This window comes from Barbatula barbatula (assembly GCF_947034865.1).
Source record: "Barbatula barbatula genome assembly, chromosome: 17".
Lineage (NCBI taxonomy): Eukaryota > Metazoa > Chordata > Actinopteri > Cypriniformes > Nemacheilidae > Barbatula > Barbatula barbatula.
In genome coordinates this window covers 9,780,867-9,808,188 of record NC_136780.1, presented here as the reverse complement: position 1 = coordinate 9,808,188, position 27,322 = coordinate 9,780,867, and the positions used below count along the sequence as shown (strand labels likewise).

General features: G+C 39.9%; 1 protein-coding gene across 2 annotated transcripts in view; it reads right to left on the bottom strand.

Annotated features, from left to right (window-relative positions):
• The window catches only part of lamb2l (laminin, beta 2-like), a 38,136-nt gene extending 12,738 nt beyond the window's left edge, over window positions 1-25,398 (bottom strand). The window contains exons 1-17 of one of the 2 annotated variants that reach the window (XM_079478596.1): window positions 25,295-25,398; window positions 14,403-14,472; window positions 7,942-8,111; window positions 5,653-5,788; window positions 5,352-5,425; window positions 5,056-5,244; window positions 4,911-4,974; window positions 4,193-4,395; window positions 3,970-4,090; window positions 3,707-3,895; window positions 3,401-3,580; window positions 3,212-3,324; window positions 2,501-2,580; window positions 2,137-2,293; window positions 1,096-1,236; window positions 852-1,013; window positions 644-765 (exon numbers count right to left, since the gene is read on the bottom strand). In XM_079478596.1, coding sequence (XP_079334722.1) covers window positions 644-765; window positions 852-1,013; window positions 1,096-1,236; window positions 2,137-2,293; window positions 2,501-2,580; window positions 3,212-3,324; window positions 3,401-3,580; window positions 3,707-3,895; window positions 3,970-4,090; window positions 4,193-4,395; window positions 4,911-4,974; window positions 5,056-5,244; window positions 5,352-5,425; window positions 5,653-5,788; window positions 7,942-8,111; window positions 14,403-14,436 — 2,135 coding nt within the window. In that variant the 5' untranslated portion in view covers window positions 14,437-14,472; window positions 25,295-25,398. Of the gene's footprint in view, window positions 1-643; window positions 766-851; window positions 1,014-1,095; window positions 1,237-2,136; window positions 2,294-2,500; window positions 2,581-3,211; window positions 3,325-3,400; window positions 3,581-3,706; window positions 3,896-3,969; window positions 4,091-4,192; window positions 4,396-4,910; window positions 4,975-5,055; window positions 5,245-5,351; window positions 5,426-5,652; window positions 5,789-7,941; window positions 8,112-14,402; window positions 14,473-15,887; window positions 15,965-25,294 lie in introns of those variants that run through there. The other variant, XM_079478597.1, reaches the window with a different exon arrangement.
• Between the last annotated feature and the right edge of the window lie 1,924 nt (window positions 25,399-27,322).

Below are 27,322 nucleotides of genomic sequence, written 5' to 3'. Positions count from 1 at the left end.
TTTTGAACTACACTACTGAGTTGCCAGCTTAGGTAGTCGTAACCATACTAAAGTGAAACCCACCACCCTATACACACAATATTTGGATTGGTGGTCAAATACGGGTTTTGGACTGAGGATCCCACCCATCTTGAACATTCAAATATACTGTATCCTTTCTCAACATTCCAGAGTAATGATGATCATGTACAGTACACATTGATGCAGCATTCACCTTCTCTTACCAGTGCCAAAAAGCACCTTCTCCTTCCTGGTGTTTGTTAACAGGTTCTCTTATTCTTTCAGAGTGAACTTCCTGAACCCACCTGCCTCTCTCTATTCTCTTCCTCTCATTCGACTCTCTCACTTTCTCTCTTAGTCAATCTTGTAGATTTTAATATACTCTGTGTTTGAGGACATGCAGCTTCTGACTGTGTCTAATTAACCCACAAGAAATGAGATTAGTGTCCGATTACAATGGCCATGCAGGAAAATGATCAAAACAACAACAGTTTCTCATAAAGGCAAGAGCAAAAACAGTGCACTCTGCAAAAGTCTACACTTGTAAAAGAATGCATCATGAGTTGAGAATGTGAGCTGGCATCCAAAAACAAAGCATTCAGATGAAATCTCAGGCAAGCACAGACACAAAAACATACATTACCTCCTGTGATGGGCCATTTTGACTGTGTACAACTGCTCTGTGGGCAGCATGTTTCCACAGCGGAGACTAGTGGGCAGATTCAGAGAAGTGACGCTCACTATTGCTTCCCAGTCCTCTGTAGACTGTATTTAACACGTAGATCATTATGATTATTAAAGGAATAGTTCACCCAAAAATATACATTTTGTCATTTTGGGTGGGCACACACCTCTGGCTCGTATCGGATCATGATGTCATATTCCATGGCGTAAGGGATGTTACTGATGGTAAACTCAAGGCCAGCGCCATCTTTAACCCGAGCGAAGCCCGGCCCTGTCCATGTGACCATTTGCCCGGGCTGTCTCTCTCTGTGCACTGTGCTCACGCTGGGCTGAAAACACACACAAATTGATATCAAACTAAGTACAGCTGTTTAGTTAAAGGCTAATGCTGTTATGTGTTGCAAAACGTACAGTTTGTTGCAGCTGTCGGATGCGTCTCAGTGCTGCCCTCTGTTGCTGAGAGGTGGCGATGCGCCGGTGCCGGCGATGTCTTCTAAGCTGATTATTCAGATGCTGCACACAGTCGGTCTCAGCCTGAGGCCTCACCTTGCCCTAAACAACAAGCACACGTGTTATGTAAAAATGGCTGAATTAATTCTTAGATTATTAATAATGTTTTTCTATTAATGAGATGACAACAATGTACTGTTGCTCACATGTAATTTTTTTAAATACCAAGCATTCCACAACATGAACTGGGCAGTATAAAGTATGCAGTAGTAAGTAGTACTGCTAGTAATCCATACATGTTTTTACTCAAATACCCAGTGTGAATACAATTTTCATCCATTCTGAAACAAGTGGCACACGGAAAGTATGTTTGCTTAAGTTTTAGACTGTGTGAAGCAGACAATGCTAGTGCTTGTGTGTGTATGTGAGGGAGGCATTAATAACTCTGTCTGACAGGTTGGCATCTCTGCTGCTCTCTGATCTCATTCTGGGTCACTTCAGCCATGGACTCGAGGCAGAATTCTGCAGTTTGTGTATGCAGTACTAGGATTCTGTGCTACCCTCATTGCGAATGTATGCTAAAAGCGTACGACACCCTTGACTAGACCAACAGAATGGCAAACCCTACAGTGTGGAGACTAAATGTGAAATCTGTAATTTTCTACCTTTATAGTAAACTATGTACAATTGAGTGCAATGCCTCTACAAAAGGAGGTTATGGGTCAAAATAAGCAGCTCAACTTAAACATCAGAGAGTTAAAGACACGTCTATTCTCTAGAGCTGTGCCTGATTCTGTTCTACATGGCCCATGATACCAGCATCACTTTACACAGCAGATAAGCACTTACTCATATTACAAAAGGAAGATTTATGACAGTGCCCTGATAATATAACACGACCCCTGAGAGTTTAGACTGCCAACCGTTAAAACAATAAACATTTGAAATGCCAGCATCAGGGTGTTAGATAGTATATCTCAGCAAGTGGACTGTATTACTCACTGGAAGTGTGATGTCATCAGGGGAGTGTCCGATGGCTCCTTCTGCCTCATATTTATAATAATCCAAAGAGGCACAGAAATACCCAGGCTGCACTTCGGCACACTGTCGACCAATCAGATGAGGCCGACAGTCACACTGACCGTTGTCCATCATGCATCTGAAAGTGCAAAAAAAAGCTGACACCAAGGAATCTTAAATATTATATAAAAGTCTTGTGTTTTCAGTCCTGAAATATTTATGCACAAAACGTATTCATGCACCAGGTCAATACAGGGCATATCAAAGTTACACCCAGATAGCAGACACTTCCTTATCGCTAACCAGGCATTTCAACTCAGACACAACAAACACATCAGTGATTCACCTGTTGCTGGTTGCTCCACCAAAGTCACAGTCACACTGTCTGCAACCAGTCAGATCATTACTCAGTCCCCAGTATTCAGGCTGTACACAAACACAGGCACATGATCACCTGAGATGAGCAGATAATAATCTGAATCTGTCTTCTGAACTCTCTAAGTCGCTTTGGATAAAAACATCTGCTAAATGACTATATGTAAATGTTATATATTTAGTTTTCTAGACTTTCTGGACATTTCAATAACATATTTAATAAGGATAAAACAATTTCTTATGTATGAATTAGTGGTGTCACAATAAATCTGCATGGAAAATAACCGTGATATTTAAAAACACAATTACGGATACCGTGTGAAATTTAAACACATATGATTGGTTACAAACCCTCTCTCTCCACCTCACAACATTCATATTTTGAGCGTAATTCATTGACCAAAAAAGAGAAAACACATAATAAACCGAGTTCAAGTTATTGAATTTTGACAGATAGAATTGTTTACTTAAAAAGAATTGCAATAGATATCACAATAAAATTGTTGTCGTGAAATGTTTTGGCCACAATAACAGTGTAGTGAACATTTGACATTGTGACAGCACTAGTGTAAATTGAGCATTTTCAATATTAAAAGTAAAAATTATAATTAAATTAGAACATTTTTGGAATGTATCTAATTCCATAGGACAGTTATGGTTTAAAGAGACAATGAACTATTACCAGACACTGATTACAGTAGCGGCCAGTCACGTATCTCTTGCAGGAACAGTCCCCACTGATCTGATCACACGGGGCTCCTGTCATTGTGATACCCCGGGGGTCACAGTTACACGCTGCAAATGACATCAGACAGATTAAACATCATCCATATACAGTAGTAAATACTCGCAAACTCACACACACACTTACGCTGACATCCCAGTGGGTCATTAATGCTGAGTCCATAGTGTCTCTCTTTACAGTAGTCACAGCGCTGACCCCTGACGTTCTGCTTACAACGACACTGACCGCCAATCATCCCTAGATCTAGATCGGTGTGACTGTCACAAACTCCCCCCTCCAAAGAACCCACGGGGTCACAGTCACAGGCTGAACACAAAGAGGAAACACAACATGCAAGATTATTGCATGAGTGACAGGTGAAAGAAAACTCTTTCACTAAATTTAAATACTCAAGTGTTAGGTTTTTTAAAAAGCTAAATATGAATAGCTTACAGATACATGCTGCCGGGTCTCTGATATCCCTAGTTGGATCCTGGTAGTAGAAAGGTTTGCATATCTCACAGTTGCGGCTCATGGTGTTGTGAAGACAGTTATCACACACGCCTCCGCTGACATTACCCGTAGCCAGATATACCGCCATGTCGAAGTGACACTTGTTGGAGTGACCGTTACAGTTGCATTCTGGAAAAAAAGTACACATTTGGTTTACATAATAGTTGATTAATTTGTTAAATTTGTGTGTGCATGTGTCTTACCCCTGCAGGTATGCGCATTATCAGTCTCTGCAGGTCTCCAAGGTGCATCATGGTAAAAATCTCGACAACGCTCACAGTTTAATCCCACTGTGTTATGCTTACACACGCAACGTCCGTGAATCTATAAAATAAAAGGAAACGATTCAATATTCTAGGAACGAATTGACCAATGCTATCAGTGACACTGAATAGTTAGATTCTGTGTTAGTATGAGATGACCCACCATTCCGGCATCCCTGGTGGTGACCCCAGGTACAGGTGCACACTCTGATGCGTGACCGTAGCAGAAGCAGCTCCCACGCACCACCAACTCATACAGCGCGTAGTAATATTTCTGCAGCACATCAGGTCGTCGGTCCAACAGGTTATCACCCAAAGTGTGCAGTTTAGTAAAGTTTATCCGAAGGTTAGTGATCCGCAACAAATCTGAGGGTAGATTGATAGTGTGCTTAATGTTTGACATAAAAAATAAACACTAAATTTAAGATCAAATTGGCTTTGGACGGTAAAGAAATGCCAGTTAGCCAGACAATTTACATGGAACGGTAAGACTGGAAAAATGTATCATAAGATGTTTGTCCAGTATGGCAAAACTAGTCACTATCCACGTGGCAGCACATTTATGGATTATTTTACATATTAAGTGAATAAAATTTAAATATTAGGAACCAAATTACTGGTGTGTAGCAGATCTGTCACTTTTTGGTTCACAGAAAGAGTTTCATTTGAAATTCTGTGACACAATGACCTGTTTTTCACAAAGAAAGGAGCAAAAAATAACATAAATAAAGCTTGAAATTATTTTCTTGGGTAGCAATTTTGAGTTTTTGTGAGTGGAAGAGGGCCTTCGAATATTGTTAAATACAATGGGGGACCTTGGAGTCAAATAGACTGAGAACCCCTGTTAAAGATGCTTTGATGAGATGTAGTACCACACTAACCTTGAATCTCAAGACTGTATGGATCTTTGACATGGATTGCCGGATCAAGCACTTTGTAAATGACCTAAAAAAAAAATCTCCAGTATAAGTGTGACTATTAAAGAATACATATACTGAAATGTATGTTTAAACATCAGCAGCTCACCTCTCCCTCAGTTGAGGGCTCAATGTCAGAGTAACGCTCCTCGCAGATGACCTCATCAATAAAGTGAAGGGAGTGGGCGGGGACTGAGGGGAAAGTCTTGGTGCAGTTGTAGGCAAAGTAGCGATACGGCCTCCACGTGCGGCCAAAATCAGCAGAGCGTTCAATCAACATGGCAGCGGGCCTGAATGTCTGTGGACATGTAAGAGGAAAAAGTTGACATCTGTTACTGATATTAGTGTTGTGATTGAAATTTGAAATGAGACCCTTGAAATGCATTCCTTAAACTCATCCCATACCTTAAACTTCATGATGAGATGAGTAAAGTGGAACTCTGCCTCGAGATTCAGTCTGATACTGACTTTCTCCTCACCTGCATACAAATGAATGAACAATCTCATCAAAACAATGTCCCAATAGAAAAGCAGATTTACATTTATGTAAGTATAACGTATGTGCATATGTGCCTACGTTAGTTATTATGCATACAAAAGAGGGAGATTAAAATGATGTTATACAGCTGTACAATGACAATAAAAGTATTCTATTCCATCGACTTCAGGAACAGAGGTATGTCTCCATTCACTCCATATTACACACCATTTATAGACTGCCACCAGGTGAAATCTCCTCTGCTGTCTGTCTGGTAGATGACGTTCTCCACCGGGTGGCTGTTTTTGCGATAATACGGGTCGTATGGCTCCATAGAGTCACATATAAAGCATTTATCTGACTCCTACAAAGAGTCAGAGATAGAGAGAGAGAGTGAGAGAAAGAGAGAGAGAGAGAGCGAGAGAGAGAGAGAGAGAGAGAGAGAGAGAGAGAGGGGGGGAAACATAATGCACGGTTTTACAAAAAAAGATTGAATGACTAACTCAAAGTTGGTGTTGGTGGCTCAGGTAACTGCCAAAAGATACAAAAAAATCTGGGTCATAGCCTGGGCAAATGTTTCAACAGAACGAAGGGAACCGGGGAGGAGGAGGAGAAGTGGGGGGGGGACAGGCCTCCTGGATTCAGGTCAGAACATGAGATTTAGCATGGAGGAAATCCAAAACACTTTGTCTAGGCTGGGTTGTTGTCAAGGGCAACAAAGTCTCCTGCAAAGGCCCGGCTAAAAACAAAGAGACACGTGTGTTCCTGAAGCACGTTTGAAAATGTCACCGCAAAGTACAGCATCAGTATCTGTTTCATATTGTTACATTAACCTTCACTAACATTTGTTCGTTCAAAATACGCTTTTATCTAAAGCAAGGTCTTCACAGCTTTGGCAGGAGATGGATGTATACATGTATTACTGCAGAAGTCTCAATGGAAGCTGCCAACAATAGGATTACCTGATTATGAACTAGAGGAATTCTATGCTGGGGTCCCTGCAAAAACACATTGTAAATACCTTTACCTACCACAATTAACAAGATCCTGTGCAAGCAAATCGGTCAGTCACAGATTCCAAATACATGCCGCGAGATCATTGCAAATGTTCACTTAATGATCATTCCTAGATGAATTGTGGCCATTCCAGTTCCGTGTCTGTCGAATTTCAACAAAACCAAACCTCAGGAGTGACAAAAAGTCATCCAACAGCAATGTGAAAGATTGACAGCACGAAAAGATGTGAAAACTGTGATCAAAATGTATCACATAAAAAATAATTGTTAACTTTTCCTAAATACATGTACAAATATTACTGTTGTAGTGCTTAAAATTTTTTAACTTGAATTTGAGCAGAATTTGAGGTCTGATTTTGATCTGTTTCTCCAGTTTCCATTTTCTGCAAATAAATGCAAATAGAAAGAACACTTTTAATAAAGATTTGCTAGAAATATTGTTAGTAGTTCACAGAATTAAACAAAAACGATAAATCTACCTAAACACGTATAAATAGTACATTTTAAAATCAGAAGAAACTGATTTTGGTCTCAAAATGTTTCCCTATGTGTAGGAAATGAGTAAAGAGTTTGGAGCCTATTGGACTGAACTGAAACACTTTTGTCCCCCCTTAAAATTCAACAGTAACTGCCTTACCAAGTTTCACTAAATAACAAACAAGCTGTTTATTAAACCCAACAGTCCGTGATGAATGCATCACAATACAAACGGAAACACAGGGAACTCAGCACACACTCTTCCTGACAAATAAATTGACTGGTGCTGACAGGTTACACCTGCGCTGAGGACAAAATGGGTGTAACTCAATGTTTAGGATGTGCTACAAGCAGTTAAATCATCTCTGTGTCAGTTTTATGATTCGAAAATTCCTTAATGATGGGTACGATATGTTTTTATTTTTAACAGAGAATTTTGAACAGACATTTATAGACATAAAACATCAAACATACATAGAGTTCATCACGTGCATCTTATGATGAGAAAACAAGATTTGCAAAACTGGGGGAAAAGGGAGGGACATTTCAGGATAAAGAGAAAAGCAAACAGAGGTAGAATTTTTGAGCTCACCCATGTATCGAGCAGTGAAAGAGGTGTGGCAAAGTAGAGACACGTGCAAGAGAGAAGGCTGTAAACATTTGCCTCAAGTTTTACCAACATTGTTCCCGCTAACCATAGTGTGCATTAAAGTTATATAATGTATGAATACTACTTTCTCGTTTTCATGTCTACAAATGTATTTCTTGTGTTTAAAAAAAAGTGATTTAATGGTGCCACGTGCACATCCATCACCATGACATATCATTTCCATTAACACTAACTGCAAGGCAAGGCCATGCATGCAGAGGCAGAGAGCAGAACCAAAACTGTTTACACTGCATGAGATCACGACATCAATTACACGGATTTGTGTCTATGTAAAGGACAAAAGAGGGCCAAAGAAAAGATTTTGATTTGAAGAATGGATGCGTTTCGAGCAATGAACAAACTGGATGAAGTTACCTGAAGATGACTGACGATGCAGTATTGCACGGGTCCATCCAGACCACAGGTGGAGGTGGCAGTCAGGTTAATAGCTCGACCAATCAGAAGATTCCCTGTTGCCGGGTAACAGCTACCGTCCATGCAGCCATGTGGGGCTGAGGGGAGATCCTGAGCCACCACTGAAAGAACTTGAGAGAGCACAGACAGGAAGTTATTAAGAAAAGAAGTCACTGTGTTCTCAAAGAACAGCTGAATGCAATTGAACTTTTATCCTCTTTAAGATTATACAGTACAAAAGCCAAACAAATACATGTATTTAAACACCACACATCACAGTCTGGCATGCAACCTGCGCGGCTTCTTCTGTTTGATGACCTCACGTGGTTCACGGTCGCACCCGGGCGGCACAATCAAAGCCAGAGTTTTTTGTTTCCCATTGAGGCGCAAAATAACTGGCTTTGTTCCACGTGGTTGCCTCTACAGGGCTCAAAATGCACTGCTTTTGGCTTTCTTAACCCACACAGTTCATTATGTCAGATATATAAGTGTGTTTTTATAGTATTATAACATTGTCAACTGGCACTAGGCCACAGGATATACATTCATTTGTATGGATCCTTATGCTTTATTATCAAGATAGGGGGTTATTGGCTTCTTTACGGGTGGTCTTCTCCCAATGGAATTTTCCAGACACCACTGATTTTTAATAAGAATTCAATAATCTCTATTAAGTCAGGAATAATAAGAGGTAATGAGAAAAAGTACAGCGTACTTATAAAGCGTCAACTGAAATCACAAAGCAAATGGATCAGCTATAGTCCTGGGCTATATTGTTGCTGTCCTTCCGGACATCCAAATTCACTGTTTTTCAGGAAATGGAAAACACACTGTACATTTTAAATTATTAAATAGTCTGATGTTAAAGTTGACAATCATTTTCCGTAAATTTGACGAATTTATGTGAACATGTATAAAACACAGACGTTTAAGTCGTTTAAAAGGAAAAACAAAGATGTTGGGGATCGCCCCACTGGAACTGGTGTTTATATTATCGACCGCTGCAGTTATGCTTAATGTGAATGTGTTGGAAACACTACTTGCTTTACATACAATGCAACATACAGTGAAGAATTCACAACAAAAGTTATATATTTTGATATTTTTGTATTTTGCTTTATCGCATATGGAATAGGCTTATGCCTTGTTTGTGAAACCGAAACAGATCGCATATCAATTAAATGCAGTAAAAAACATATGACATAAATTCCATTAGACAACATAAATGTATGTGCTATAAAGTATGTGTACCTGAATAAAGTATGGTTAAAACTCACATACTGTACAATTACACTTAACAGAATAAAAACTGTGATCTTTGGAATGTGGGTCGGCATACATCCGACTCACCCTGAGTAAACAGTCATGCTATAGGCTGTGAACAGGGTGAAACTGGCGTGACTATCTAAACGTGAGGATCTGACAATGAGCAGCTCAATGATGGGATGGTAAGAAAAATACAGTTGAGTTTACACTATCTATACTATACTTTTACTATGTGTCAATAAATGTCTCATTTGTGTCTGTTTATTTCTTCCAAGGACACTTGGACCAACCTAGACACTGAAATAACTTACTGTAAATAACGTTTAGCTCTGAAAGAGCAAGCACTGAGCAATATCTTTGCCACGGGGATTCCCATGCATCCCTTTCATTCACTTCATCCATCTCACTTGTTTTTGACACATCTGTTATGTTTATAATTACAAGACGGGAGTCTGAAGAACTTTCATAAGGATAGACTGTGGTTCTTCTTTACAGGCCCCACACACACCAGTAAATCCCATGTCTACACAAACTGTTTTCTGCCTTACGAGACTCGACACTGATGTATCCCTCCTAACAGCTTCCCTGGGGTCAAGGATATGTTTAACACATTATCTTTGTGACTTCTCATGTTCTGACTGGCAACCACGAAAATGAGACTGTGAGACGGTGTGTTCTCTCACAATTTGTCAAAACAAATCTGGGAAAAACTAAGAGAAAAATGGAGAAAGACGGGGAGGCAGACATCATTTTCAATAAAATAAAGTGATGCAAATCAAATGCAGGGGGCTGATTCCCTTTTTTATAAATGTTTTGAGATTAGTTGAATGCTATTAAAGGGATAGTTCACCCAACATTTAAAATTCTGTTTAACTTTTACTCAGAATACCCTACCCTCAGATTGTCAAAAACATTTATAAATTTCCTTGTAACCAAACAGATCTCACTCATCTCAGTGCAATTTTATTCGGTTCAAGGGCTGCAATTCCAAATGTAAAATAACTAAATATATAACAAATTGTAAACAAGAATAAACATCTGCTCAGTTAGGTTGTCTGAACCTGCACACTAACAACAGTGTCTCTGACTGCACTGACAGATGGGTAATAGAACACAGGTATGGCACGCCAAGAAAATGTCATTCATTAGGCGAAAAATTCCAGGTGTAAAAGCATCTGACACGTGCTCTTACAAAATGTTCATCTGTAGCTAAGGAATGGCATTCCTAAAGTCAAGGACAAGCCCCCACAAGCCGCAATGCCCGTCACAACGCAGCTGAGACTGCTGCAGAAGAAGCTGCTGTTTCCTGCCATCAACTCCAAACAACGTTATTTACTTCAGACCCAGTGGGGTGATGAGATAAAGTCAAATACACAACTTACCAGCCTTCACAGGAAACACAAATACACTCAAAGTCCCAACTGACCAATCAGAATCAAGTATTCCAGAGAGCCATGATATAATAAGGAGAAATAATAAATTTAGAAAAACCTCAGTCAAACTGTGAACCCCTTCAATGGAATGTGATTTAAAATCAGATATTGAACATGCAGGCACAGACAAAACATGGTAGAGATTTTTGTTTGAAACTAAACAGAATCACTATCGCTAGATCACTTCTATATATAAATTCAGCCCATAATGGTAGAATACAGTGCTTGTGTACATGGCCCCAGAAGGTTTAAGATTTCATCTTAAAGCTTGCAGACCTATAGATGTTGTATATATGCAATGTAGGCCAGAGTGTTACATTCCATTATATGCAATGTAAACACACACACCTCGATCATATCATTAACAAATAGTCTCTCTGACCCACATTGAGTTATAAGCTTACAGATCCGGATAAAACATGTGCAAAATAACTTTCTTCAGTCCGTGTTGTCAGAATTAGCAATTGAATGATGTTATCATTTACGTACCCTCATGTCATTCCAAACCAATTAAAATGTGTCCATATAGTTGTTTTGGCATGCTTTTTACTGGGGCCTTAAAATAAAAATAAAGGTTTTCAAAGCCACATCTTCAATAGGTTTTTAAAAAGTCACTTGGTGGAGGCTGTTATCATTTCCACAACATTCCACTCATGCACTGGCTACAGTAAATGTTAAACACTGCTTTTGGACTGACAGAAACAAGGTGTCGAAAGACAAATTGTCATGATTCTGCCTCGTCTGGTCATATTTTCTTAGTCTTGTAGAAGGATCATGATAGACCCACGTGTTTAGCGTTTGAGAGACACGGCATTGTTGTTTTGGCATGTCATGTGCTCTCTCCGGTCTTGTCTCTATCCCCGCCTCCTCGTTTCCTTGAATATTATTCCCTCTGTCCTTGTTGCTTTACCCCCTTGTGGGATTTTGTTTTGTTTTTTTTGTGCACTTAAATCATTGTTTTGATTCAGGCCTGTCAGCACTTGGGTTCTCTGTCCGTGCCACCCACACTCACGACACAAATAATATCTAGAATATCACACACGGTCACACTTCAGATTAATAAAACATATTCAGAATAGGGCAATTCCAGCATTGTGGATGTGACAATATCAGTCAAAAGATAAAATATACATTTTCAGAGAATGTATTCATAAGCAATATACCAAATCATCTGTTTATATTTGACTAAAGCCCTGATAATACAGTCCAGACATCGGAAAAAATATCAGTCTATGCACGAGTTTTCTATTTAAAAAGAGAGAAAAATCCATGCATTGTGGATGTGACAAAAAGCACATACGTTTTTGAGAGACAACATACTTTGTAGGATTAAAATGAACAAACCAGAAGCAATAATACCCAACAAAGGGATGGCTGTTTACAGAACATTATCTATGTGGAATATTTACCGTTATGAATATGACAATTCTAATATGTGACAATTCACTTACCAGACTTTGGAAAACTATACTTTAAAACAACAACAACAACAAGTTTATATTTATACACGGTGAAAGCCACTTACTGAAAGGGATGCTTCACCCAAAAATTTAAATTCTGCCATCATTTGCTCAAATTCAAGTCTGTTCTGATGAACACAGAGAAAAATATTGGGAAGACAACTCATAACAGATCTTGCCTCTTTGAAACATTACTTTAGCATTTTTTGTTCTGTTGAACACAAAAGAAGACATTTTGAAGAATGTAGACAGCAAACAGTTCTGGGGCGCTTTGACTACCATTGTATTTTTTCCTACTATGGTAGTCAATAGGGGGCAAAATCTGTCTGATTATAACCATTCTTTCATCAGAACAAAGAAATTTATACAGATTTGGAACAAATCAAAGGATTTTATTTTTGGGTGAAGTATCCCTTTAAGGTTGACATTTGCATGGAATTGCCCATTTCACATTCCTTAGATCTTCAATATCAATATCCGAACAGGTGTGTCTGGGACTATAGTCTGTCCCAGATCCATCCATAAACCTCTGCTCTGTTATTCCAAAAACACAGTTGACACTTTCTCACCCTCTACATCGGCATCCCAATATCACAAGTCACTGAACTGAAATGTTCACATCCTTACATCTTTAACATCTTTACTGAAAAGGAAGCATACTTTTGTTGTATCGAACAGCGGTGCACCTACATTATGATGCTCAGACAGCTCAACGGGATTTGTTAATTTCCATTCAATTTTCCATTATTTTAATCTTTTAAGTGTAGTAATTTAACTCAGTAATTCGTCTGGATAAAAGAGTGATGATTGACTGCATAAGGATCCGGATCTAAAGCATTAATAATTACACTGCGCTACAGTGAGATTAATAGGACAGACTGAACCTGTTCACCCCCATGTCACAACTAATGGCCATCGACAGCCCTGTTTTCATTCCAATCTTTGTGAGGCGCACACCCTTGGTCTGCAGTGTGCCCGCAGAGATGCTAATGAACTTTTTTACTTTCTGCGTCAGGCTCGATTAAACACACATACACACAAAATCATCAATCTGGATTTGGTTGAATTTAAATGTCTTAGGGGCGATTGACATTTTGCGTCTTTTGCGCGCGCAAGTTAGTATTGTTTAATGTAGACACACGGCAGGTGCGCACAAATAGGGACAGATGCGGTCGCGATGCGCATGCCGTGCGTCGGCGCCGCATCGAGATGAAAATATTTCAACTTTTAGACACGAAATGTGAATCGGCCCTTACATTCAAATTTTTCTGATGTCTGTTCATACAATACGTCACCACAGGGTTTTGTATAAATTTCGAATTCTCAAAGTCTCTTCATTCATTCAGAAACTTCTGCACCGCAAATCAGAAGCGTGAAATTCAGAATCTTCTTTCAGCTGTCTCTGTTCACCTTTACACAGCCCCCTTGGGAGAGATTTAATACTTATGCTGTGTTTGGGAAATAGCAGATTATCACATTACGACTGTGAGTGAAAGTAATGTGAAAGTAAACAATATAGGTGACATGCCATGAGACAGAAAAAGTCAAAGGCAGAGAACATCCTCACATTTCTGATCACCCTAACACAAAATTCTCTTTGAGCGAATTGGGTTTTATGACTGTGTTGTTTATTTGCATTGTTTTAGAACACAATTCACTAAAACAAATATGCAAATCTTATAGCGGCACTAACATGGCCAAACACTGTGCGCTGAATCGTTTTAGCGAATGTGTCCCATGGGCGAGCTTGTTTAGGGTGGCCGTCACAGCTATTTGTCATCCCCAAGCGCTGAAGGAACCTTTCCACGCTTGTTGAGCAGCGTTTGGTCCAGGTGTATGGTTTCATTATGACACACAAAGCGGCAAACACAATGCCTCTGATTTGTTGCTCTTGAGTGAGTTAAATAGGAGAAAGGATAGGTCCAGATGCTACAGAAGAGAGAGGGGTAACAGGCTGGTCATGTTTTTGTTGTTTAACTCTAGATTGTTTCGTGTTGAAAAGGACTCTCGTTGGAGCTACCATGAAAGACCTCCCGCGTGAGGGAACAGGTGGGGGTCTGTGTGTTTTGAACTTCACTCTCTTTAAGAGGCTTATACCCTGCGTGTTCATCTCGCTGGAGATTCTGATTTTGATAATCGCGATGGATTATCAGAGTTCTCATCGGTCGTTTTATGATCCAGACTTTCTGTCTGATGTCTGGAAGGCAGAGTGAAAATGACCACCATGTTTGATTTAATGTGCTGAATTGAATCTGTGGCTTACCTAGAATGAGGATACTGAAATATCTGGTCATCATCACTGGTTCTCACATGAACAGCTGATATCCAGAGACCTGAAATACAACAAGAAATGTTTGGAAAAATACATCATAATCATACAGATTGAATAATACTAAAACTATGAGGAAGTGAAAACAGACAGTCAGTTGGTTTCGCAGAATAAACCTTGACAGAGAGATCTTGTATTTTATTGATTATTGATTTTCTTATCTCGCTTAGTTATGCATGTATTCCCCCTTCCATGTAAAGTGCTTTGAGTACATAGTATTTCATATATCCTATGTAAAATATTGAATTGGTTTAGCTTTTAAATACAGCAAAAATCATTAGATTTGCAAAACTCAGTGACAAATATGCATGACTAATAATAATTAATAATAATAATTTGTATTATTATAATAATAACCCCACAAAATATGGAGATACAAGGTTTCAGAGGGACAGCAGCGATATGCAAATTTGTTGAATGCTTAAGAGGTCAAATCGGGGTCACCATTTCATATGCGGTGCTATTCTGACAGTAAATTTCTACACATCATTCCCACATAGCCACTCTATAGTCGAATCAAAGACAAACTACACAATTGAAGCTTGAAGAGATAAAAGGCAAACAATAAAAAAAGAATTAACTGGAGAATTCACTACATTTCACTAAAGACATGAGGATGTGTGTTGAGGGCTGCTTTTATCTGAGGGGATGCTGAGCATGTGAGCTCACGAGAGGAGCACTGGGCCCCTGGCTGCTGGTGAGAGGACTGACAGGTCAGCTATAGCACACAATGCCATAAGCCCCAGTTTCCCACACAGCCTCCAGTACTTCAGTACCAACACCACTCAACATTTCACTGCCACAAAATCCTCTTGTACTCACTTCACTACAACAAAGAGCAGCTTATTTCACTTATTAATACAACAGAGAACTATTACTTCAAACCATTGATAATGGCTTATCATAAAAACAGCATCTCAAATAAAGTAAGTTCATACCAACTGTGATTTTCACAATTATATGGCACATGCACAGGAAATGTAAAGCAAAAGGTGCATTTGCTATGTTTTAGATTTATATTAAACCATCCTCTTAACTTGAACCAAACCAGTTAATATTTTATGTGACATTACTAAACACTTTATTTTTTGGTATTCTACAATGCAATTCGAAACGTTTCTGTAACAGTAAATGTTATTCAGTCTCTAAAATCAGCCTTGATAGGACATCACAGGGCATTCAGTGATCAACCCTCATAGATATTAAAGAACACAACATGATACTGTCAAATCAAAGAAGATGAAAAAAGATACAGATAAAAGGCATAACTAGGATATAAGAATAGTCAAAAGTCAAAGCCGCCTGGCAAAGCAGAAAATAAAGCCAGTGCATCGTCAACATCTGTATATACTACCTGACCGGGTCTCTGAGTCTTTATCAAAAAGATTATATTGACAATAGAAGAGATATTGTACTCACGCAACAAAGTTGATTAAATCCCTCCGTGCAGGGAAGACCTTGTGTGAGACCCAGTGTGTATAAAATTGAGCCTGAGTGTGGAAAGTTAAGCACAGAAAAAACTTCACAAGCGCAACTGGCCTTTTCGGACAAAAAATAGCGGCATAAGCCAATCAGAGCGAACAAGGAACCATTCCCCCGCCCCGTCACCACAGCAATGGGATGAATGGAGAGCGATTCTCATTCAAATTCAGCTGTCACTCTTAAAAGCCAGTTCGTGAAAGGGGGCAGCCCGTCTCCAGGCTGAGGGAATGCGCTGAACCATTCTTTATGGGGGCGTTGAACTGGTTAAGGGGTATAGTGGGGGCAGTTTTTGCTTTGGCTTCTTTCTGACCACACACAACCCCTCTTTTCCAATACAACCCTCTGAGCTCGGGGGTTAAAACCTGACTGAGAAGCTTAACTGAAGACGTCTAACTACAGCATCTCTATGTCATAACAGCTTGTGTGTGTGTGTTTTCTGTTATTGCTGATAGAATTGTTATATAGTCTCTCTCTACTGATCAATAGAGTACACAAACCAGTCTTACATAAAACATTTAAAAGAGAATGAAATTTTAATGTCTAACTTAGATGAAATAGAGCTCAATATTAATGAATAACTTATTAAAGGGATAACTCACCCTCGTTTCCTTTCAAACCTGTATGACTTTCTTTGCAGAACACAAAAGAAGGTATTTTGTTCAACAGAAAAAAGAGTCACATACAAGTTTTAAACGACATGAGGGTGAATAAATGGTGAGCGATGTTTTATTTCCGGGTGAACTGTCCCTTCAAACTCACTTAACCCATTTTTGACACTCAGCTAAATTACTTTATGTGGGGCTGAAGGCCAAATTTAAGAATACTAATCTATACTGGCTCACTGAAAAAGATCTTATGGATGTAAGTGATGTGGTAAATGGGGTAAGAGATTTATTTTGGTTTAGGTCAAAACTGAACCGCTGCCATATTGTTCCAACTTGCTGTACTATTAACTCACTGATAACATTTGAATGAATAAGGAAATGTCTAAAACGTTCATTTTGTAATAAAGTAAATCACTGACAAGTTTTTGGCATTCAACCATTTTTGTTGCCCCTTTAGAAAAAAACATACCGTATATGCTGCCAAAAGACCCTTTTTCTGATCCCAAACTTTAAAAAGTTGGCAATATATGTTGTGAACTTTAGATACAACATGCCTCATGATATGAAACACATCAGTCAACCTTGTAATTCTGCGATTGATGGAATCTCTTTTTCTTTGTCCAATAATACTCAGTATGGTTCAGTATGTATAAAAAAATAGCTGATAAACTAAAAAGCTTTTAGTTATCATATTTAGATATGATAGCAAATTCCTGCTAGTGGTATCTATATCTTCCACCCATGTGACTAAGATCTTACATATATCAGGCAAAGGTAAAGCACACACATTATTTTTACATTTCCATGTCCCAACTTGCTTTTTTATCCTACAGAAAACACCTACAAATTCTCTGAGAAAATTATAGATCACATCTATACGATCTGTTGTCTGGCTTTGTGAAAACAAACGGTATCACTTACAGTATACTGTACATTCCTGTGTCAGAGATTAAATAAATAAAAAATGTGTGAATTCATAAACATAAAACAATGAATCCTATACACACAGTACTTTAATAAAAATATCAACTTCTGCAAATAATTTGACAACTGAGTATTTGTGAGTTTTGATAGACTCATATTAACCAAATTTTAATTCTGTTAACTCATGTAGATGCAGATTGTTGGCACTAGTATTTTCAAACATTACACAACAAAAATAATAATAGTTAAGCAAAGCTTGCGAGTGACGTAGAGCTTGTACGGATGAACACAACTGGAGCTACAGTAAAGGTAAAAGACATGTACAGACCAAAGCCTTCATTCCCTCCCATTATACTGTACAAGATTAGACCAGTATTCATTCTGATTAGGCTCAGCTTGTATACAGTAGAACGAGTAAACATTGAGCACAATGTCAGAATGACCTGCACATTGTTTTACAATAACACTGAAATTCAATGTTTACATTCTCTAGAAGAACTTGAAGTTGGTGGTGCATGCCCTTGAATTGCCATGATACTCTCTTTGTCATCAACTTTCTGTTCTGAGACCACATTAAAGGGGTGATTCGCTGGAAATAGTTTTTCTTTGTCTTTGGCGTGTTATAAGTGGCCCATGCATGTATTAGACACGTAAAATAGCAAACATGTAAGTGTCGGAACAAAATATGCATTTTATCTAGAAGCGAAGACTCATCGGTTACATTTTATGTACAATACTGTTCAAGAAAAGCACAGTCCAAATATTCAAGCGTGTGCAGCGCATTTCACGGATGATTGCTTCACGAATCTGGGAGAGATCAAGACCGGCTATGTACGGAAGCTTTTGTTAAAAAGTGGGGCAATTCCCGTTGTTACGCCTGTAAGTATATTTTCATTGTAAAAGACTTTGTTACGGACTAACGCGAGTTCAGTTTGATGTTGTTGTTTCTTTGTGTGATCTGCAAATGCAAACAACATAAGTCCTAATAATCAGTAATTATGTTCCAACTAGAAGAAACAAATGTTGTGTTTATAATGGCGTAACACTGGTTGATCAAGAAGGGCCGAAGCACTCGCGGTATTTATTATGTTACCATTCCCTGCTGTAATGTGACCTTGTCTCACACAAACTCTTTATGATGTATACGGTTATTTGTTAATTGTCAGGGATCGTGGAAGGAAGAACCCAAGCGCAGGCAGCGGGATGAAGGGGTTAACAAATAGGCTTTAATATAAACAGAAAACAAAAACCCACGAGGGGGGTAAAAAGACAGTACACAATAACCGAAGGAGGACTTAACTAAAACAGACTAGAACTAACACTCACAAAGACTAACTAATACAAAAGACTACTACAAAACACTAAGACTAGACTTGACTATTGGTTTCACGGGTACAAGGCACAAGAACGGCATACAAGCTAACAAGTACAGGCATACAAGTACAACGAACGAGCACAAGACAATAGACAAGAGGGCATTAAATAGGGGAACAAACACAGGATAATTACTAAGGGGCAGGTGAAGGTAATGAAACACTAATGGGAAGGCTAACGAGACAAAAGGCGGGGAAACACTGACGAGACACGAGAAAGCACATGGCATGTCAGAATCAAAACAAAGCCATGTCTTTCTCACACAAAACCTAAGGCTATGCCATGACTCCGCTGCAAGACCAAGAATAAACATGACATGATAGCGGAATCATGACATAAGCCCCCCCTTAAATGAACACCTCCAGGTGTTCATCAAGGGGTAGACTGACAAGACAGGGCAGACTGGGACAACGACAAGACAAAGCAAAACATTGTAAACAAGATTAGGGGCAGACAAGAGTATATAACAAAAGGGTTGGGGTGACATAATAAAAATAACAAACAAGGGAGGGGGGGAGGGGGAACAACAAAGTTCATGGGGGGTTGACTAGAGTCCATGGGGGGGACACCCGAGTTCATGGGGGGAAGTCCAAAGGGAGTGGGACATGGGGGAACAGTTCTTGTCCCTGGCGCTCGGAAGCGCGGAGTCCCAGGGGACACCCTGGGGGGCGGCGCTCGAGAGCGCAAAGTCCCCGGCAGGGCAGGACTTGACGCCGGCAGGAAGGCCGGCAGGGCAGGACTTGACGCCGGCAGGAAGGCCGGCAGGGCAGGACTTGACGCCGGCAGGAGGGCCGGCAGGGCAGGACTTGACGCCGGCTGGAGGGCCGGCAGGGCAGGACTTGACGCCGGCTGGAGGGCCGGCAGGGCAGGACTTGACGCCGGCTGGAGGGCCGGCAGGGCAGGACTTGACGCCGGCTGGAGGGCCGGCAGGGCAGGACTTGACGCCGGCTGGAGGGCCGGCTGGGGAACATGACTTGACGCCGGCTGGAAGGCCGGCTGGGGAACATGACTTGACACTGGAGTGGGTGCAGGCGGGACCACCGGACTTGGGACCACCGGACTTGGGACCACCGGACTTGGGACCACCGGACTTGGGACCACCGGACTTGGGACCACCGGACTTGGGACCACCGGACTTGGGACCACCGGACTTGGGACCACCGGACTTGGGACCACCGGACTTGACGGGACCACCGGACTTGGGACCACCGGACTTGACGGGACCACCGGACTTGACGGGAACACCGGACTTGACGGGACCACCGGGACCACCAGACTTGACGCCTGCGCCAGAGCAGGACTGGGCGGTTGCCCCCTCCGAGGCTTCTTCTTCTTGGACCGACCCACAGAACATGTGGCCGGCAGCAAAGGGGTGGGGGACCCGGCTGCCTCCGTGCTGGAAGAGTCGGACGGCGAGTCCCACGACTCCCTCCGTCCGCGCCTACCACGAAAGCTAGCTGGAGGTGACGAGACGGGTGTTGCTGAACTCCCCAGTGTGATCATACCCAGGGTACATCCCTCCGGGATTGAAGACAGTGTGGGGGATCCACCTGGAGGTGAGGGTCTGGAGTCGTCCCGGTTGACCAGGAAGTTCACCATATCCTGGAACCCCAGAGGCTCCAGCAGCTGGGTCTCCCTGGCGGTGAGGGGTTCAACGAGGCCGCTGTTAAAAATGAGCTTGAGCTCCTTCTCGTTGAACTCTGTCTCCACTGCCTCTAACAGGAAGTCCCGGGCATACTCTAGCACACTGGAGTCCCTCTGATGCATTCCGAAAAGGAGGTGGGCTTGCCGAGATCTCAGGTGGCGCTGGTTACTGTCCATAGCTGCCTGCTGGGTTCGGTTCTGGCTCGTTCGTTCTGTCAGGGATCGTGGAAGGAAGAACCCAAGCGCAGGCAGCGGGATGAAGGGGTTAACAAATAGGCTTTAATATAAACAGAAAACAAAAACCCACGAGGGGGTAAAAAGACAGTACACAATAACCGAAGGAGGACTTAACTAAAACAGACTAGAACTAACACTCACAAAGACTAACTAATACAAAAGACTACTACAAAACACTAAGACTAGACTTGACTATTGGTTTCACGGGTACAAGGCACAAGAACGGCATACAAGCTAACAAGTACAGGCATACAAGTACAACGAACGAGCACAAGACAATAGACAAGAGGGCATTAAATAGGGGAACAAACACAGGATAATTACTAAGGGGCAGGTGAAGGTAATGAAACACTAATGGGAAGGCTAACGAGACAAAAGGCGGGGAAACACTGACGAGACACGAGAAAGCACATGGCATGTCAGAATCAAAACAAAGCCATGTCTTTCTCACACAAAACCTAAGGCTATGCCATGACTCCGCTGCAAGACCAAGAATAAACATGACATGATAGCGGAATCATGACAGTTAATAGTCAATTACTCTTAACCAATCCATTACATCCTGCTTGAGTCACGCTGGCAAAATTGTATGGGCTTGATCTTCATTTTCTGGATCAGATTCGGGCTTGAATTGATAAGGAAAGATCGATGCCATTTTATCACCTGTCAGTAGTTTTGGAACCTGATGTTCCGAATATGGTAAGAGGCGCTACATTTCCTTGCAGTATTCGACCAATCACTACGCTCACTACTAGTGAACTGGCCAATCATAGCACACCTCGCTTTTCAGAGCGATGAGCGCGTTTCAGAGAGGCCGAGCAAAGAGGAGATACAAACATGCCCGGTATGTGGAAAATACAGCGTCTTTAAAGCTTAAATCGTCAATACACATTGTATTACATCTAAAGCAAACAATAATATTCGTTTTAGCCGTGTCGAATGACCCCTTTAAAATGTACATTTGGGTCATTTATTTGTCATAAAGTATCTTGCATTGTACGCGCTTACAGTACAATGCATAGGGATACTGACTATCAGCGAAGGACTGGAGAATCTGGCTGGCTCACTAAAGTTGTGCCTTCTAACAGAAGGGTTAATCTCTAACCACACAACCTGAACGTGCTCACGCGAGCTCACTCACTCACTCACTCACACCCTACGGCCTTTTTGGAGCACAAGACCAAACAGTAGCCAAGAGTCAACTTCAACCCAGACTCACCTTCAGAGACACAGTGAGTCTACAGTGACCAGTCATTGCCAATACTGAAATAATGAAAAAAAAGAAAAATCTAAAAAAATAGAATGACAATAGAATAGATAATGGTCATTTCTGAACATCTACAGAGTAACACACACACAATTATGTCTTCATGTAACAGTATAGCTGTTGCCTAGGGGTTCTTATGGGATACAGAATGGGTTTGATCAAAGATTCTATTACATGTTACAGAACTCCTCCATTTTAAGGGCTGTCTCATTCGCTAACTGTTCCCTAAAAATGTATTTAAAAAATAAAGTCAGAGAGATGTCGGTTTTGCCTGTTAATAAATTAATGCGCTTACACAGTCAAGTAACAGGAAAATAAGCGAACAGTGTCCCAATGTGAAGTAAGCCAGGATGCTCGAACCCTGTACACGATATACTGATTCATGACCTCGGGAGCTGAGAGACAGCCCAGGTCTTCCTGAGAGCATCATTCTAGAAGGTTCTGCAAAGTGACGAGTGATATTCTGGAACTGTATCATTCTCTGCATTCCTCTCAGACTGCCAAAGAGGGACATTATTAAACACGTGCAATAAAACAATTCACCCAGTCTGATATGCTGTATCGAGATATTTCCACATCAAGACGTTAGTATTAAACACATGTCATAGTTATAAGAACAGACAATGCGCATTTAGATTATTTCACAAAACATTTTTACAGTAAACTACAGTATGCATAAGATGGTGATACAAATGTACTTTTTTTCGAATATTTCCAATGACGGAAACAGCTATTTATTAAACATTAAAAGACTGTCAGTATAAAATTACACCGGCTTAAAGTTCTATACTGTTGTGTATCTATTTTCTGGCAATTCATAATCAGCACAGTTTCACATTCAATATCATCATTTCATCCTTCCTCTCTGACATTAAGATGTGCTCATCGTTCATCTATCCTCTGACTGCTTCTAAAATCATAACATCATTTGCTTCAATCAGACAACCGACATATTAAATAAAGCTCAAGAGAGAATGAACAGCCAGCAGATCGATCATAGAGACACAAGCTGTGACTGAATTCTCCCCCTATCTCCGATATGGTGCACTGTTGTCCGAATTCTGAGTAAACAAGTCATTCCCTAGATTTGCTCACTATACCCAGAATGCATTGTGATTTTCAGTGTACATCCGATCTACTCGCTCACTCATATTTCCCATGATACAACGCAAATCAACTGTCTGATTAGAATCAGCTGGAGGAGAGTAACCGTTAATGCCACGAATGTACGGTTATACATTTGTGTTTGTTCTTGTTGATAGTTATTTCTACTTTTTGAGAATAAACTGATTCAATTAACGTTATATAAAGTAGTGTTTTATTTAAAATATATTAAGTATTTTGATCACACGTTATAAATGTTATAATAAATAAACGTGGTCTCTTTATTAAAAACCAATTCAATAAACGTGACAAATAATGTGAAAGCATATTTCCTTTGGCTCAGTGGTTAGAGCATGGTGCCAGAAACACCAAAGACATTGGTTTGATCCCAGGGATTGCACATACTTAAAAAAACAATTGTATAGTACAATGCAATGTAAGTCACTTTGTTTCTGCCAAATGCTTAAATGTAAATGTATTGATAGGTGTTCAGAAACAGAGGAAAATGCAGGTGTTCCTGGAGGAGAAGAGACACACATTTGCTTCTGCTACATTCATATATCAGCTGCACACCCTCAGAAACAAACTACTCATCTGTTACAATGAATGCACATATACACTGTTTACTTTTATTACATTCTCACGTTTCTGCCTGAAATCTACATTTGATATTGATATTCTATTTCCATATTTCATTTGTTTACTTTCATATACTTTATATTTCATTCTATATTTATGCCTTACTCAGCACCTTCTTTTAAATCTACTCTAATGTTTGTGTTTATTGTATGTCTTATATGTTATATGTTCAATGCTTTGGCGATATTGTAAGAACACGCAATCATGCCAATAAAGTACTTTGAAAACTGAAAAATAGTGGACTATTTTGCATTCGCTATAAAGCGAATAGTGCATGAGTGAACAAGTGAGCGAATTCAAATGCAGCTACTGTATATGTATGGACAGCTACTATTTAACAAACATTACAACAGTACAAATGACCAAAGGATTTAGGAGAAGGACTTAAACTTCGCAACAACCCACAGCAATGAGGCTAGAGGTCAGCATAGAGCTGATTAAAGCTCAGAAACAGGAATAGTTTCCCATACTTCATGACTCGGGCTCTGCTACAAGTTTTCATGTGACATACATCTGAGAATTTTCTAAATCACATGAACCTTATAATATTATACCAAATGCTGTTTTATTGTATAAGTATACAATATAGCAGCCTATATGCCACTATATTTTAAACACCTGATCAGAATAAGCATGCTCTTTTTACAGCACTGTTAAATGACAGTGTAGATCACGTCTACGCAATGGAGAGTGAAAGTACCAAAGTACAATCTGTATGGAATGCGAGGTTTTATTAGCCCTGACACAGAGCTGACCAATGACAAGAGTAGCTCCTAAGTCACTTTTAAGTTCAGTCCTATTAAAAATGACAAAGACAACAACAAGGAGCTAAAAGGTCAAGGCCAACACATGTTGCTTAGAATGCAATGCTGTTGGTAAATAATAGTTCGAATTAAAAATGTAAACATGCTTTAGATTGTTAGATCATCTAAATCGATAATCATATTGTGTATTGAAGGAAGGAATGAAGAATGGACAGTAAAGTCAGGGAACACAGTTTGAGAGAAGCTGTTGAATTCATGAGCAGGTGTGGCCGAAATGTTCAGAAACATGGAAGGTGAGAATGATGATGAAAATAAAACACTAATAAATCAGACTTTTCCCCCAATCCAATTGAACTGATTCTGATAACAAATACATGATACATTATTAACATGTCTTGTTCTTAGAATGATTTTTTTAACACAGTGTTCAAATAGTGCTCAAAACTAGTACATTTGATGGAAAGCAAGAGAGAGAAGTCTCAAAAATGCATCATTCAGTATTACAATGTATAAACAAATTACACGATCTTACTATAAAATAGGTTATAGATTTTGATGAACATCAATTCTATAGAAAATGTCAAATGTTTTTTAGGCAAACTACATCTATATCTCAACAAAACAGAACTTTCAAGTTCGTAAACTACATCCAGTGACTAATCTCGATGCACGCTGAAAATGTCACAACGTGCTCTAACGCATTAACCGGACATATAAACTATACTAGGAAAATGAAACAGAATAAAAGCAAAAAAAAGTACACAACATAACTGCATGTGTTCTTACCTGTAGGTTCAGCCCTCCCGCGAGCTGCGCGTCCACCTGTTGAAATGCGCTCACTACACTACAGACAGCACTACCGAGGGAGGAGTCTGTACTTCTGTCCCTGCACTGAGCGTTATAAACAGGTAATTGTTTGTAAGACAACGGCATGGATGACTTGTATTTTAAATAAGGCCTCGTATGAAGTTGAACGTGCAGGCCTATTCTTCGGGATTGATAAATAAACCAATGTGCACACACAGGTGAGATTGAAAGCTGCCAACGGTCATTGAGCCAATTCGGAAGTGTTTCTCCCCTCTCATTCAGTTGCATTAAATCAAACAACACTGTAACTCTAATCCTAGCTTTGTAGTTCTGAAACACTTTGCAGATGCTAAAATACAACACATTTTCAACAAGGGGAATTCCCTTAGTTTAGTCATTGTGTTATTTCATCGTTTGATGTTGACTTTCCTCCATAAACTGTGTCAAAAGTTAATGGAAATCGAGGCTTTAAACATTTAATATTTCTCTTATATACATTCGGAACCTGCTTTGATCGTAGGCCAAATAGAGTAAATAAAGGGTAAGTTAATAGTTTTGGGGGGAATTGTTTTTATTTATTACCTCTGATTACTTTCACTTTACTGCCCCCTTTTGGTGGAGGGATGGCAATTCCCCCTCCTGCACTAAAGACCACTCCAGTTTGGCCTTTCATCAGTGACGATTCCATTCCAGTGTTTGTTGAATTCCAGAATTAACATACCTCAGCAATGTAAAAGTCTGAGAAATGTTTTAACGTATCCTAAAATACATGTAAAACATTAGTATTGTGTTGTTAAAAAATGATCAAACTTCTTTTCTTTGCAGCATTCGAGATACGCAAACATTGCATCTTTTTCTTTGTTATTCTGCCCTATTTTGCGAAAAAACGAAAATGGTCTCTTCATTTTTTTCAATGGCTGCATATATAGTGCTGACAATTATTCACATAAACCAATTTCTGCAAGTTCTTTTTACTCAATTCACTTACACTTCTTCACAACAAATTAACACTCTTCAAACAAGTCAAACCAAAATAAATGCAGTCAACGATTCTTTTTTTTATCGCTCCTTCATTATCGATCATTATTCATCTCACTGTTAAAACGGGGGTTATGTTGGAGAAGGAGGGCTGTGATGGCCTGGTTACGCTGAGCAGTGCGGAACATGTGTCTGACCCCTGACAGGTGCTTCAGATGGTCCTGTTCCTTCAGTGTCTTCCAGTCTACAACCCTTCTCGCAATCTGAAGAACAAAACCAAAATACGACTATGAGACAGTTGTCTTGAGACATTTTCATAGTGTTCAACAAAGATAATAGTTGGTGTAAGAGAAACTGAACTTCATAATCACCATTGATAGGTCTGTATTTGATTCTTGTGATATTTGTGTAGAGCGTTGTGTCAGAGCGTCCCACAGGGCTCCTGCACTCATGTCATCTAATAACAGACATTATATACTGAGTGCATGCACAAAACACATATGATTGCTTTGCATTTGTTGTATAATTTATACAAAATTCAGCTACTAGACTGCAGTATTCTTAGATCCCTCTCTAACAGATTTATTACATTGTTTATAATTGCACAGAAAGATTTAATTTTCTGGGATCCGTAGTAGATGAATATTGTCATACTGTACCTTTCATGTCATCTTGTAGCTGGGAAAACCAATGAGGTACGTCCTTTGTGCGAGGAAAGGGGCTGAGAAAATACTCAGCTGTTGATTTATCAAACAAACTGAAAGACAGATATCCAGCTGATCAAATATTTACAAGGGTCACGTCATCAAATGCAACTTTGACTTACTACTGTACTACCAAAAAACCCATTCTTATGCTGTGATTTAAGACACCAGACCTGATAAGATATTGCTTGCAGTCATCCTGGCTCAACCTATTTTCGGTCTGGACTTTCTTCACATTTTCTTCCATCGTTCTAAAGGCTTTTGGTCAGCACAACTGTGAGCAGACGGATGATGTGTCTTCAGTCAAAAGCAATCAAACGAATCA